At 46.5% G+C, this 15,289-nt stretch overlaps 1 protein-coding gene and 1 long non-coding RNA gene across 5 annotated transcripts in view; one reads left to right on the forward strand and one right to left on the reverse strand.

Annotated features, from left to right (window-relative positions):
* The window catches only part of KLHL17 (kelch like family member 17), a 32,840-nt gene extending 20,429 nt beyond the window's left edge, over positions 1 to 12,411 (forward strand). For both annotated transcript variants that reach the window (XM_081923649.1, XM_081923650.1), the window contains exons 5-12: positions 1,087 to 1,203; positions 2,739 to 2,952; positions 4,442 to 4,586; positions 6,049 to 6,216; positions 7,110 to 7,198; positions 8,181 to 8,254; positions 9,631 to 9,812; positions 11,047 to 12,411. In XM_081923649.1, the coding sequence (XP_081779775.1) occupies positions 1,087 to 1,203; positions 2,739 to 2,952; positions 4,442 to 4,586; positions 6,049 to 6,216; positions 7,110 to 7,198; positions 8,181 to 8,254; positions 9,631 to 9,812; positions 11,047 to 11,275 (1,218 nt within the window). In that variant the 3' untranslated portion in view covers positions 11,276 to 12,411. The remainder of the gene's footprint in view (positions 1 to 1,086; positions 1,204 to 2,738; positions 2,953 to 4,441; positions 4,587 to 6,048; positions 6,217 to 7,109; positions 7,199 to 8,180; positions 8,255 to 9,630; positions 9,813 to 11,046) is intronic.
* Positions 1 to 15,289, reverse strand: part of LOC309376982 — a 54,661-nt gene that overhangs the window by 17,219 nt on the left and 22,153 nt on the right. For 2 of the 3 annotated variants that reach the window (XR_014171331.1, XR_014171332.1), the window contains exon 5: positions 1,992 to 2,106. This is a non-coding gene — a long non-coding RNA (uncharacterized lncRNA). Of the gene's footprint in view, positions 1 to 1,991; positions 2,107 to 11,543; positions 11,658 to 15,289 lie in introns of those variants that run through there. The other variant, XR_014171333.1, reaches the window with a different exon arrangement.

Consider the following 15,289-nt stretch of genomic DNA (forward strand, 5'->3'; position numbering starts at 1 on the left):
GGATTCAGTGGGAAACCAACATCATGAATGCTGTCCAAACGCCCTGGATGCCCTGGTAAATAAATATGGCTAGAGTGAGTCTGGCTCAGGATAGCACAGCCTCCTGTGTATTCCTAAAGAGTTAAAAAGCAACTTCAGTGCCTCCAATTGCTTTTCCAAACCACAGGCCAAGCTTTGCAGCTGGTATAGGAAGAGTGCATGTAAATACGTGCTGACCTAATGTGCTTCTTATGCAGTAAGAAAACACCAGTGTGCCTTCTCATTAAAACTCCTCCTGCGTTTCCATGAGGCCATTCCTGCCTTTGCTGGTGGCATCATGCCAGCTTCTCCTTGGACACTGTTGCCAATGCTTGGCAGGCACCACTGTGATGCCCTTTGTAGATGGAAGCATTGGGAAGGGCTGTGTTTTTTGTTTTTAGTGGGGGGGGCGTGCTTTGCATGCAGAAGGTCCCAGGTTCAATACCCCCCAGTCTGAAGTTCTAGAAAGCCACTGCTGGTCAGTGTAGATACTACTGAGCTAGATGGGCCAATGGTCTGAGTATAAGGCAACTTCCTATGTCCCTATGGTTTATGTGGTAGAGCATCTGCTTTGCATGCAGAACCTCGATCCTTGGCACCTCCAGTTAAAAGGGCTCTCAAGTAGCAGTAAAGACCTCTAGCTGAATCCTTGAGCAGCTGCTACCAGCAAAAGGGACCATTAGTGAGTTTAGATGAGGGATCAGTAACCTGCTAGATGGTTTTCAAATATAAAACCAAGCACTAACCTATAAAGACCCACCATTAGCACACACAATAAAAGAACCCCATCCAAACACAAAAATTGGAACGTTCATGATTAGAATAACCAACAAGCAATCCCATTATAACAGCAACATAGTTAAAGCAGGCTGTTGAGGTCCCAGTGAGCCTCTTCTAATGTTCTCATGTTGTTTTTGTCTTGTTCTCTTGATCTGGATCCTGCATAGAAATGCTGGCGGTTCTTGGGATCATCTTTGTTCAATTCCATTTTTCCTGTGCAGTGGCTGAACTAACCCAATTTTTCTATTCTTTTCACCCTCCTCCACCCGTCCCAATCCTCCTCTACAGGTGCTAGATCTCATCTCCAGTGACAGCCTCAATGTACCCTCAGAGGAGGAAGTCTATCGAGCTGTCTTGAGCTGGGTGAAGCATGATGTGGACAGTCGAAGGCAGCATATCCCTAGGGTACGTTGCTGTGCGGGTTTCGGTGCTGTTTGGGATGAATGTGGGAGGGAGGCTGCATGCTACATAGCCAAGAGTCTGCTATTTTCAGCTGACCCCCCAAATGGTGGTTGCTGGGTCTCCAGGCTCTCCTCCGTCCCTTCCTTGACCTCAGGCTGTGCTGCTGTGCAAGGTCAGGGACAAGTCACTGCTTCCCTCCGCAAAGTTTGGAGAGGGGTGGGGTGGCCCATCCCTGCAGCTGCACCAGAGTGCCTCAGTAGCCCAGCAACAAAGCCACCATCTCCAGGCTTTCTTTGCTAACTCCAAGCTGGAGCAAGTGCCAAGGATTCTCCCACAGCTGCACTGTTGGTTTAGAGCACCGTACAATGATGCGGGTGGCGCTGTGGATTAAACCACAGAGCCTAGGCCTTGCTAATCAGAAGGTCAGTGGTTTGAATCCCCGCAATAGGGTGAGCTCCCATTGCTCGGTCACTGCTCCTGCCAACCTAGCAGTTCAAAAGCACATCAAAGTGCAAGTAGATAAATAGGTACCACTCTGGTGGGAATGCAAACGGTGTTTCTGTTTGCTGCTCTGGTTCGCCAGAAGCAGCTTATTCATGCTGGCCACATGACCTGGAAGCTGTATGCCGGCTCCCTCGGCTGATAAAGCGAGATGAGCGCCGCAACCCCAGAGTCGATCACAACTGGACCTAATGGTCAGGGGTCCCTTTACCTTACAATGACAAAAGTGATTATTCCTCCTAGTTGTCCAGCTCCAAGCTGGAGAAGAAGGCTCTTCTTATTTTACTCACCAAAGGAAACACTCGTTGTGGCGAACAGAGTTCTTGACTCCTCTGTATGACATAATCGCACAACTGATTTCAAAAACAGGACAGCCTTCTTTTCCCCCTACCGATGGATGCCATTCTAGAGACAGAGAGAAAGAATGAATGGGTCATCTGATTTTATTCCGCTGTAGTTAAGAACGGGAAGGAATTTAATTCAGTTCACGTTTAAAAGAAAATCTATCTAATTTGCACTTTCTGAAACGATGCAGAAAGCAAAGCACAATCGTCCTCCGAAATGTGCAGATCTCTGAATTTCTCGGTGCAGTTCCCCTCACAGAGCAACAGTTCTTAACAGTCAATCCCACTTTCTGGGGGACTCTGGAAATTGTAGCTAATAGGGGTTGCTTAACAACTCTCAGCGTTCTTAACAAACTACAGTTCCCAGGATGCTTTGCAGGGAGCCATGGCCATTTCAACTGGGGTAGTGGTTAAAGAGTTGGACTAGGACCTGGAACAGCAGAGTTCAAATGGAGGGAAAAGGTGGGATATAAATACAGTGAATAAATTGATACTGCTTTAAATGCATAGTGCAAATGGAGCCTTAGTTGGGTGCAACCCTTAGTGCAAACAAGTTTGGGTCAATGCCCAAAGAACAGGTTGTCCGAAAGTGACCCTGTTCTTGCATGATTCCAGTTCCAGACCCTGAATACTTCCTTTTACTTCACGTTCCCCCTCACACCCCGCCCAAACCTTCTCCTTTCTTCTCCCCAGCTCATGAAGTGTGTCCGGCTTCCCCTCCTAAGCCGTGACTTCTTGATGAGCAACGTCGACACAGAGCTGCTTGTGCGGCACCAGTCAGAATGCAAGGACCTTCTCATCGAAGCCCTCAAGTACCATCTCATGCCTGAGCAGAGAGGCGTCCTTAGTAACAGCCGAACGCGCCCCCGCCGTTGTGAGGGGGCCAGCACTGTGCTCTTTGCCGTGGGTAAGGAGGCTTGGCCAAGACCAAGGAACTGGATGTTGGGGGTTGTGGGGAGAGGGGGAACTTCTGGAGGTTGGACAAAGGAAGGACTAGATGCGGGGAATGATTGTGCATGTGGCACAACTTCCTGGCCTGTTGGGGAGGCATTGCCACTTTAGCATTGTGGGTGCTGTTCAGATTGTCTCTGTCTAGTCATTACTGTTAAGCAAAATCACGTTAATAAAGCAAGCTGGAACACAGAGAGAAAAATCCTGATAACAGTTTTTCCGAGCCAACTAGACAAAATCAGTGTATAATTTGAGAAGAAAGAAACAGAGAGGTTTTTGTCTTTTCTTAGTTCAGGCCTTGTACAGAGCAGGGTTACATATTCAACCAAACACGGGGGAAACTGCCTCGCAACTGCACAGCCAGTCACAGCACATGCTACCTCATGCAAGCACATGCTAAAGATCATGCTGCTCTGACAGGCTGCTAAGCAAAACCTCCATCTATCCCCCCTTCCTTGACTAACACTTGACTAACAGAATTTACGCTTAAGTTGTACACTGAATGATCTCTGCTGTTGCACTTCCCACGACAACTGGTTGGTGGACTATACAATATATCATCTAGATCAGGCACGTCCAACTCACAAGAGGCTGTGAGGGGGGAAGCCAAAGCTTTTTTTGGAGAGGGGAAGATCTAACTATACTTTAGTTTCCTAACTCATCAGCTACATACAATTAAATACCACCCATTTGACACAATGGAGGAACAGAGTAATGGAGGAGGGAGGCGGGGACTTTCACTGCATTGCTTTTCACTACTGCCGATTGAGAGGGATCCCGTCATCAACCAAGATCAGCCAGGGATCGACCTGTCAATCATGGTTGACCAGTTGGACATCCCTGATCTAGATGATGGAGAATGATGATGGGAGTTAAGAGTCCCAACAACATATGAAGGGTGACAGATTCCTCATTCTCTCTGTAGAACCAGAGTCTACCTGTTGGATGCTATTACTTGTTTCCATTGAGATTCTCCCCCCTACCCCACTGGGGCTTGTTCAGCACCCCCTGGCCGCCTCCTACCATCCCTCCATGTTTCCTCACAATCTTAATGGGACTTTACATCATGTCTGGATGATAGTACACTGTACAGTCTCTGGGGAGCCAAATTCAGTCCTCCAGATTCTCTTTGTGGCCCTCTCTCCAGGCTGTACCCCTAATTTGATCTGCTTTGCACCCCAAGCATTTTTGCAGCCCACCTAAGCGGCAGCTTATCAGGTGCCAGGAGTCAAAGGCTAAGAGCCAGACATTTGCAAACCACTGACTTGCCGGGGGCAGCCTTCAGACTCACCTCCTATGGACTGCCTATAGCCCAGTCCTGACAGGAGGTTGCCTCAGAAACAGCTGTGTGAACTGAGCCCCAAGATGAGCTTGCAGAGAGCCCCTTGGCCTTACCCCTGGCCTTCCAGCTTGTCACTTTCTCCCCGCTTTCTGTTTTCATGCAGGTGGCGGCAGCCTCTTTGCCATCCATGGTGACTGTGAGGCCTACGACACCAGGACAGACCGCTGGCACATGGTGGCTTCGATGTCCACTCGCCGGGCCAGGGTGGGCGTTGCTGCCATTGGGAACAAGCTGTATGCCGTGGGCGGGTAAGGAGGAATTCTCGGCCACTCTCACCCACTCACCACCCCCATGGCTGTCATCACATAATTTCAAGGGAGCAATAGATGTCAGGGAGGGAGAATTTCGTATTTATGGAACCTGGCCTGGTGTTTATTGGCTAGTGGTAACGCCGAAGCAGACGTTTTCATTGGTAGCTCCAGTGTTATGGAACGCATTCCCTGTTGCATCTGCCAGCTTTTGAAGACACACCTGTTTACACAGGCATTACTCTGATCTCTTGACCAGAGTGTCCTGTTTTAATTGTTGTGTTGGTTTAATTGTTTATTTTGATTGTGGATGTTTGTTTTTTTAAAATGTATTTTTCATTGAAAATTTTCAACATAAAATACAATAAGAATCAAACTAATATACAGAACAATAATATTTTTAGAAACCAGAAGGGAAAAAAGAAAGGAAAGAAAGAAAAAAGAAACACAGTGGTACCTTGGTTTAAGAACAGCTTAGTTTATGAACAACTTGGATTAAGAACCCTGCAAACCCGGAAGTAGGTGTTTTGGTTTGTGAACTTTGCCTTGGAAGCAGAACATGTTTCACTTCCTGTTGAGTGTGTTCCATTTGTAAATTGAGTCCCCCGCTACTATGGGAAAGCACGCCTTGGTTTAAGAACGGACTTCCGGAATGGATTAAGTTCGTAAACCAAGGTACCACGGCCAATGACCGTATTTATATCATAAATATCCTGTCATTTATCCACAGGCAGAGAGGTGGATTTGTTTTGATTGTGAATGTTTAGGTTTTTAATGTTTTAATGGGATTCTTTTACTGTGCATTTTAGTTGTGGATGTTGATATGTTTGTGCAGCTGTCTTTTTTTATAACTTGTAAATCCCTTAGAAGCCTATTTTCGTATGAAGTGATAAATATGTATTATTCTTATTCTTATTAGCATTTGGTTGTCTCCAATGTTAGATCTAATCAGAGTAGACCCATTGAAGTTAAGGGACAGTGGGTCTATTCTGAGTAGCACTTATTTGGTTGCAACCCATGTATCCTGATTTAGGAGCTAGCGGCAAAAGGCAGAGATGATTGGGAGGGGTGTCATTATTCAGAGTGCATTTTCCTAACGTCTCCATTTTAAAAGATCTCATGTCTGAGAACCTGGACAGCTGATGCCAGTCAGAGCATAAGAACCTAGAACTAGCCAGCTGCTGTTACTTATTTTCCGCCCTTCACCCTATTGTCCTAGGGCATGTCACAACAATTTAAAACAACGACATAAAAAAAAGTTTTAAACCATTTACAATCAGAAGAACAAGGTAGGTCCTAAATATATACATCTCAATAGTATATTTTTTATGCTAGAAAATGTTTGTAGTTTTTTTTATAATTTTATAACTTGATTTTTTACAGGGCTAGAATTATTTTAAAATTCTAAAAATATAAATATGTTAATATATTCAATAGTAGCGCTGGCTCTGTTTCACTGCAGCTACGATGGGACCTCTGACTTGGCCACAGTGGAGTCTTACGATCCCGTCACCAACTCATGGCAGACGGAGGTTTCTATGGGGACCAGGCGGAGCTGTTTAGGGGTGGCAGCACTACATGGACTCCTCTACGCTGCTGGAGGATATGATGGAGCCTCGTGCCTCAACAGGTAAGAGGGCTTATTGGCTTATTTGCCATTCCCCTTGCCCCCCTCATTCCCAGAGTGGTTTAACAATCAATCACACTTCTTAGGAAACTCTGGGAGTTGTAGCTTTGTTGGGGGGAATAGGGGGGTCTCCTGACAACTCTCAGTGCCCTTAAATAAACTACAGAACCCACAATTCTTTTGGGGGGAAGCCATGGCTGTTTAAAGTGATATCACAGCACTTTAAATGCATGGTGTGAATGTGGCCCCGGTGTGATGCAAACCCGTTAAAATTCACGAACAGAGCTAGTTTAGGTCTGCTAATTTCAGGGGTTCCACTCTTGAGTAAAACCTAGTTGGATATAACCGAATACAATTTAAATTACAAGTTCCTTACAGCTAGGAAAAATGCCATCTGACCATATTTCTTAAATAAGAGAATATATGCAGGCAACTCCAACTTACGCACCTTTAACTTCTGCGCATTCAGCTTTATGCGCTTGACAAGAAGATAACAAAAGATTTAAAAGTTGGGGGGCCCTCTGGCAATCCCACCCAATGTATTTTGACTTTAGGGGTTATCCCCAGAACGTAACCTCTGTGTAAGTTGAGAGTTGCCTGTGGGTGAATGGTTGGGTTGCATCCAATACCAGTCCTACTCAGAGCCAACCCGTTGAAGTTAATGGACTTGACCAATAAGTTCATTAATTTCCACAGATCTACTTTCATTATGATTTGTATACATATCATCTTAAAAGTTCACATTCCCATAATTAATAGGTAAAGATCCAGTTCTCTGAAAACTTGTCTACTGCTATTCCATCCCTCTTTCTGTTTTTTTGTTTTATGATGCATCTGTTTGGTCACCATAAATATTAACCATATTCTACTTATTCCTCTCTCTTGACCTGCCTCAGTGCTGAAAGATATGACCCCCTAACAGGCACCTGGACATCCATCGCAGCCATGAGCACCAGAAGGAGATACGTCCGCGTGGCAACTCTTGGTAAGTCTGGCTTATAAATTAGAGAGAGAGAGAGAGAGAGAGAGAGAGAGAGAGAGAGAGAGAGAACGAACACTTGCTGTTCTAGGAACATACCAGAAAAACAGGCTTGGCACTTTCCCAAAGCAATTGTGTGAAATAGTTTTATCTGGCCCACTTTTGTCCTTGGCTCCGCCTTCCAATGGGATGTGGCCCCTGAAAGGCTGCCCAGAAGGGATTGTGGCCCTTGGGTTGAAACCAACCCCTGCTTTGAAGCACTAAGCACCGCAGTAAGTTCCATGGCTGCTTGATGGAGAACCTCAGCTGTGGAATGGCTCCTTTTGGGCTTTCTGTACAGATTTTTTTTGCGTGTGCCATGAGTTCTTCCTTCCGCTCCAGTTTGCTGACCTCCAAGCCCCAGGGACTTCTTAGTGATTCCCCTTCCACTCATGCATGCCGCCTGCTGTCGTCATGGCACCGCATGCCTGGCCTGCCACTTGCTCTGCACCTGTCCAAAAAGCAAACTTAATCCTAACAGCAGGCGGCCTTGTTTAGGCTGCTGCCTTGCTCGCACAGAACAGTTCAGAAGCTGCCTTGTGAATGTTTAATGTCCCCTTGCACAAGATGAAGCCTCTGCAAAGTGGCCGGAAGGAATGTTGTGTGTGTGTGTGTGTGTGTGTGTGTGTGTGTGTTTTCACGCTCCATGAGGTAATCTCTCCCCAGAGGAGCCTGCCTTGGCTGCTCAGTCCGTGTGGCCTGGTGTTTTTCTGTACACTCATCTTTTTATCGGGCCTACCACTCGTTCCAAGGCTTTGAACTGTCGTTTACCCCTCACAGAGCTACCACTCCCAGCACTACAGTTCCCAGGTTTCTTTTGGGAAAGGCACGTGCTTCAAATGTATGGATTGAATGTGTGTTTTGGGGTGGGAGTCTTGCTTTGCTGCATATTTATGCATGGGTTGTATGTGTGTGTGTTTTTCATCTTCATTTTCTTCTTCTTCTGCAGATGGCAACCTCTATGCTGTTGGGGGATATGATAGTTCATCACACCTGGCAACTGTGGAAAAATATGAGCCACAGGTAAACAGGAAGGGGCACTGAGGGTTATTGGGAGAAGAATGGGAAGTTTTGGTTCTACCGTAGCTGGGGTGGTGATGGAGCCACTGAGAGTGGGCCGGAAGGAAAATGGGGGAGGGGCAGGCTGCAAAGATGAATTGCAATGAGAACTTACGAGCAACAGGTGACAGAAAGCCCTGCAGGACTTCTGCCTTCCAGTGTGTGCCTTTACTACTACTACTAATAATAAGAATAATAAATTTTATTTATACTCCGCTCTCCCCAGCCAAGGCCAGGCTCAGGGCGGCTAACAAGCAATAATCAAAACAAGTTGAATGAATACAACAAGATTAAAATACAACATTAAAACGTTAAAATGCAGCCTCATCACAGGAGGAGAAAGGAAAAAGAAAGAGGGGGAGGGAGTCAAATTGACTCCGCCAGGCGTAACAACTCTGTCTTACAGGCCCTGCCGAAAGAAATCAGATCCTGCAGGGCCCTGGTCTCATGAGACAGAGCGTTCCACCAGGCTGGAGCCAGTGTTGAGAAGGCCCTGGTTCTGGTTGAGGCTAATCTAACTTCCTTAGGGCCCAGGATCTCTAGGGTGTTGCTATTTATGGACCTTAAGGTCCTCCGTGGGGCATATTACCCCCCAAAGGAGAAAATAACCTATCCATATACTGTACTGTATTTGTGCGAGTCCATCACCATGCTGGCGATGGGCTGAGCATGCTCCAGGTTGTGGGAAAGATTGGAGACAATGGGTTGTGGGGTGAGTGAGCGGGGCTGCAGGTGAGTGAGCGGGGCTTGTGGTGGGAGGAGGCCCCCAAGCTGGGGGGGCAGGTGGTGTGAGAGCAAGAGGGGCAGCGGCCGAGCAAGCAGGGCTTGCAGCAGTGAGCTGAAGAGGGCAAGTGAGCCATGGGCATAACAGCCAAGCAACATGGGCTTGCAGCAGCAGATCAGGTCAAGCGAGAGGGGCAGCACATGGAGTGGGGGTAGGGGATTTGGCGAGCAAAGCAAGCAGGGGAGTCAGCCCCTCATGTGGCTCGTAAGAGCATAAGAAGAACAGTGTCCTAGGCCCACGTAGTCTTGCATCCTGTTAACCTAGTGGCCAGCCAAATGCCTCTGCGATATCCAAAAGCAGGACCTGAGCATGGCAGCATTTCCCCAATAGTGGCTCCTAGCAGTTGGTATTCAGATGCACCCTGCCTCTGACAGTGGAGATAGAACATAGCCATTGTTGCTCCAGGTATCTATGTAGTGTGGCTGAGTTATACTTTTAAGTTTTATATGATTGCTCTTTTTAATCTATGGGTATGTATGTATGTATATATGTATGTATGCATGTATGTATGTATGTATGTATGTATGTATATGTTTCCTTTGCTGTTTCCTGCCAGATCAATACATGGACTCCGATTGCCAACATGCTGAGCCGCCGCAGCAGTGCCGGCGTGGCTGTTTTGGAAGGGATGCTGTACGTGGCAGGAGGCAATGATGGGACAAGTTGCCTTAACTCGGTGGAGCGCTACAATCCAAAAACGAACACTTGGGAAAGTGTGGCACCCATGAACATCCGGAGGTAGGGAGCAGCATATCCCAAAGAGAGGCTGCGGATGAGCTGCAGTATCACAAGCCGCCCCTCAGGGCAGGGATTCCCAAATTGAATGAAGGTTCATGTGCTTCATTCAGGTGGTATGCGACATGCCTGTAAAAAATGCAATTAAAAATCATCTTGAGCAGCGTACTGCAGTTGCTACGGCAGGCAGAAAAAGTCAGTAAGTGCTCTGTCAAGACCCTCAACAATGTTCAAGTGGGAACGTAATAACAGCTCACTGGCTCAGGCCAATCTAGTCCATTATCCAGTCCTCAAAGTTGCCAACCAGGTGCCTGTCCTGTGAAACCCACGAGCAAGACCAGAGCCCTCTTCCCTCTTGTGGTTTCTGGCATCTGGTACAGTGGTACCTCAGATTACATACACTTCAGGTTACAGACTCGGCTAACCCAGAAATAGTGTTGCAGGTTAAGAACTTTGCTTCAGGATGAGAATAGAAATCGTGCTCTGGCGGCGCGGCAGCAGCAGGAGGCCCCATTAGCTAAAGTGGTGCTTTAGGTTAAGAACAGTTTCAGGTTAAGAACGGACCTCCGGAATGAATTAAGTACGAATTAGGTACCACTGTATTCAGAAGCGTCACTGCATCTGACCGTTGAGGCAGAGCACAGTCATCAGCAATTGCAGCCATTGACTGCCCTCTCCTCTGTGCATTTGTCTAATCCTCTTTAAAAGCCATCATTGACTCCTGTGCCATAGTTTAACCATGAGCTGTGTGACAAAATGCTTTTTTTTATCTGTCCTGAAACTTCCAACATTCAGCTTCATTGGACGTCCACAAGTTGTAGTGTTGCGAGAGAGGAGGGAAAACATTTCCCTATGCCCCTTCTCCACACCATGTGTCATTTCACAAGCTTCTATCACTTCTCCTCATGCTCACCATTTTATAAAAACTAAAAAGTCCCAGCAGCTGCGACCTTTCTTCATACAGGAGTCACTCCACCCCTTTGATCATTTCAGTCACCCTTTTCTGAATATTTTGCAACTCTACAAGTGGTCCATGGAGAAAAACGTCAGGGGACGTGATGACCAGATTCCTAGTTGCGAGCCCTAGCATAAAATAAGAAGAGTGGCAAGCCATGTTTGGTCATCTGCTGCTTTGTTTCCTGTGTACAAATTAAATCCAGTGCCACCTAGTGGCCAAATTGCAGAATGACACTATCCACACAGCTGGTAACCTATTGGTTTGACTTTCTCTCCTCAGGAGCACCCATGACTTGGTGGCTATGGACGGGTGGCTATATGCAGTGGGAGGCAACGATGGCAGCTCCAGCCTCAACTCTATCGAGAAGTACAACCCGCGCACCAACAAGTGGGTGGCGGCTTCGTGCATGTTCACCCGCCGCAGCAGCGTGGGCGTGGCTGTGCTGGAACTCCTCAACTTCCCGCCCCCTTCCTCCCCTACCCTATCGGTGTCCTCGACGAGTCTTTGACAAAGAGTCCGGTCGCACCTTGCCTCGAGGGGACTGCAGCATCTGTCGGAGTGCAAAGCCAGCCTGGCCTGACCCCTGCGGCAGCCATTCTTTGTGAAGAAAGAGAGTGATGAAGGCGTTAATGCTGCGTCCATACATTTTTAGTAATAACTTTCTGAGGGGGCCATTTCTGGTTCTTGTGGTGGAGCTCCAAATGGGGATTTAGACCACACTTCTTTAAGAAAGAAAAGAGAAAGAAAGAAACACCAAGAGCCCCTCCTGGTTTTCCCCATCTCTTTCATCATCACCTGACTGGTTCTGCCTGGTCCTGTCAAGACCGGACTCAATAATCTCCTACTTCCATGTTTGGACATGACTTCTGGTTCCACCTCCTGCAATGGAGCTTAAACCACGAGAATAAAGGAAAGAAGGAAGGAAGGAAGGAAGGAAGGAAGGAAGGAAGGAAGGAAGGAAGGAAGGAAGGAAGGAAGGAAGGAATTGAGAAAGAAACAAAGCCCATCTAAAGCAGGCAGGAGGATCACTTGTTTCGGTTACACCAACAGCTGAATGTAAGCTGTGAATGTCACAATTAGCCAAAATTTCTTACCAAGCCTATAGCGTACTCTTACAGATTCGTGAGGTGATGCACTTATTTCTCTCACACTGGTGTCTATTGAAAGGGATGCCTTAAAATTAAAAAAATAAAACAGGGCTGGAGGGAAGATGGCTGCAACACAAGCCCTCTTAACATGTTCAGTGGCCCCTCGCTCTGTCAGCCTGGTTATGTGCCACCACTTCTGACGTTCTCCTGCCCTCTTCAGCAGCATGGGTTTTGGGGCATCCGCCAATGTGCTGGCTCTGCTGTTTTGATTCCCCAACCCCACTTCCCAAAAATAATTAGGAAGAAGCTAGCCCGACAACGGTGCTCTGGGATTGTACTTAGGGAGAACGAAGGAACTTTTAACAGGGTGGAGCAAGGTTATGAGACTGTGTTCACATTATTCTATATTTGTTAACTTTCAATTTTTGACGCTTGCGTTTCTAAAGTTCTTTAAGGTTTTTTTTTATTGTTTCATTTCCCGCACATCTGGTTTTCTGCACTCCATGTTATTTATTTATTTATTTATTTATTTGCCCTATTCTTCCTTCCTTTTTTTTTTTAAAAAAGTTGGACAGTTGCCAAAAGGGAGGAGGAGGAGCCAGGTGATGATAATGTATGTTTTTTTGTCAAATAGAGAGTAAGTGCAATCCGTGGGATGGCAGAGGCAGCTGAAGGATGGGTTGGTATAAAGATATCATTGAAATGAATGGGGGCTGCCCAGCCTTTCCCACTGAAAGGTTAGAGAGATGTTCAATTGCCCTCTCTTTGAACACCTCCCATGCATTCAAGAGCGGCATTGCCCAAGTCCCTCCCGCATCAGGATGGTACCTCTTCAAATTCTGCTCATTTCAGGGTGGTGTTGGACAACCGCCATTCATTCCACACATTCAGTGTGCAATAGCTCTTCAAATTCTGTTCGTTTCTGGGTACTATGGTGCAACGGTTATTCATTTCAGGCTGGCATGTGGCAATAGCTCTTCAAATTCTGCTTATTTTGGGGTCCTGTTGTGCCATGGCCACTCATTTCACAGTATGGTTGTACAGTTCATGTTCAGATCCTGCTCATTTCAGAGCACTATTGCACACTGCTCAGTTAATTTCAGTTGAAGTCCCTACAGTCGTCGCCTAACTTCATTTCTGTTTTTGCTTGAGCAGTGCTAAACGTAGGAAGAATTCCTTATAGACTGTGATTTGTGTGATGTGACTTGGAAGGATTGCCTTTGGAAAAGCTTGCATTGACTACATGTGTGTGACAGAGAAAGCGTGTAATTCTTTTCTTTATTTTTTTAATGCCGCATTCATATATGAAGAACTTGCACTGAATAGGCCAAGGTCCCTACGCTGACATACCACTGGAGCATAACGAACATTTTGAGTAGCATCTGTACTGTAAACTTGAACAGTGCCCTTGTTTGGAGAGATAACGTTTCACTGCATTATACACTAGCCTCTTAATGCGATTTGTGTGCAACTCAAGAGCTTGGGAACGGGGTGAGACTGGAGCTTCGAGACGACCCATCCCAAGACATCCATTGCAATGGATGAAGTTCTTGTACCTCAGTAACCTCTGGACTCTATTCTGCAACTGTGGCCTAATTGATCTCGCTAAAGACTTCTGGTTTTAGTTTTAATTTATATACCCTCCTATCTGACCTCTTGTTCGTTCCCCCCCCCCCATTTCTTCCTTTTCTCTCCCTCCATATCCTTCCACCAGATCGATCTGCTGTGGCAATAACAGGCTAGGCCTTTACAAAGACAACTGGTGGGCTCTTGGCTGGCTCACGTTATGATAGGCCTGCCCTGCTCCTTGCACAGTGTGTGGCTGCATTGAAGGGTTAATTAATCTATGGTAGACATTCAGGCTTGGTTTCTTTGGCCGCTGAGGTGGGCTTCCGAACCTTTCTAGGGTAACAGGGAGTTGTGTCTTAGATAAGAGTGGGTATTTCCCTTGGCCTAGTTTTGGTAATGGGAGACAGGTACAGGTACTTTTGCAGAGAGTGGAACCTGGGTCATATTTGTGCCATACATTTAAAGCGGATTTAATGCACATTTAAGGCTCATGGTTTCTCCCTTCCAAAAGAATCCTACTAACGGTAGTTTAGGGGTGCTGGGACTTCTAGCTCTGTAAACTGCAGTTCCACGGATTCTTTAGGGAAACGCCATGTGCTTTAAATGTGCATTTAAACATGCTTTAACCAAAGAGCACCCAGCCTGGCTTAGTGAGCTCGTGCCAAACCATTTTGTCCAGGGATGGGACCAGCTCATGGTCCTATTGCTTACCAACAGCACTGCATAGGTAACTTAATGGGAACATTTATGTCCGTAAAGTTGCATGTGCTATTGTTTTTCCTGAAAAGCGCAGATTCTGATACGCTTAGCCCTTCATACAGATACACCAGTTGCATGGAACAGCAAGTGGGGAGCATGTTTTGAATGGGGTGGGGGGTACTTCTAAAAGTACCTTTTCAAAATAAAATAAAGTTGAGCACTCAGAATAAACAATCTCTCCACCAGTAAGCTTTGTCAGGGCTTTGCCAGTTGCAATACATTTTAGAGCAGGAATGGGGAAGCTTTGGTGCTCCAGATGTTGCTGTGAACTACAACTCCCATCAGCCCCAGCAAGCATGGCCATCAGCTGAGAATGGTGGGGTTGTAGCTCAGCAACATCTGCAGGATCAAAGGTTGTCCATGCCTGTTTTAGGAGAAGATACGCAATTGTTATTATTTTTCTATTAGTGCCTTCAGTTCCTTTTTGGTTGTGGGTGGTTGGGGCAAATTGTTTGCAACCACCAATGCCTGTTTGGTCACCTTCTGTCATCATCTGCTTGTTTTTTATGTGTATATACTTTGCTTGCCTCTGGTGGCATGGGACACATGACATGCCTTTGCTGGAAGAGGTAGGTAACACTTGCTGCTCTTGGGTGACAGGTTGCAAAGGGGCAGTTCTGATGTGATATTCAAGGTTTCTCCTTGCAGTCCAAAGACTTAGAGTTCTTCATCAATCTGTACTACTGGCAGGGACCAGCCTAGTCCACAGTTTGTCTTTTTTTAAGGAAGGTGTACCTGTCTTTTACTCTGGCCGTTTCCTGTATTCCTGGTTGTGAGCCACAGCATAATGCAAGAAGAGTGGCAAGCCATCATCTAGATCCACAAAGCATTTGTTTTGAAGAAACGTCTCCTGTAGCCTAGGGATGCATCCCCTTGGAACAATGTTCTGTTGAAATGTGTCATCTGCACACCTCACTTGTGGAAGGTGCTCTTTTGGGGTTGCCTATGAGCAACATTGATGGATGCCCCATTTTGACAAAAAAGTTTTTGCAGGGGAATTGCTCCTTGAGTTACCCTGCTAATGCACACCCCATTGTATTGGAACTAGGCTGGACATCTTGATTTGCACGGGTGACGGGGAGAGAGACTGACGTCCACTTCTTGAT

This window comes from Podarcis melisellensis, assembly GCF_964234715.1.
Source record: "Podarcis melisellensis genome assembly, chromosome: 8".
NCBI classification, from domain to species: Eukaryota; Metazoa; Chordata; class Lepidosauria; order Squamata; family Lacertidae; genus Podarcis; species Podarcis melisellensis.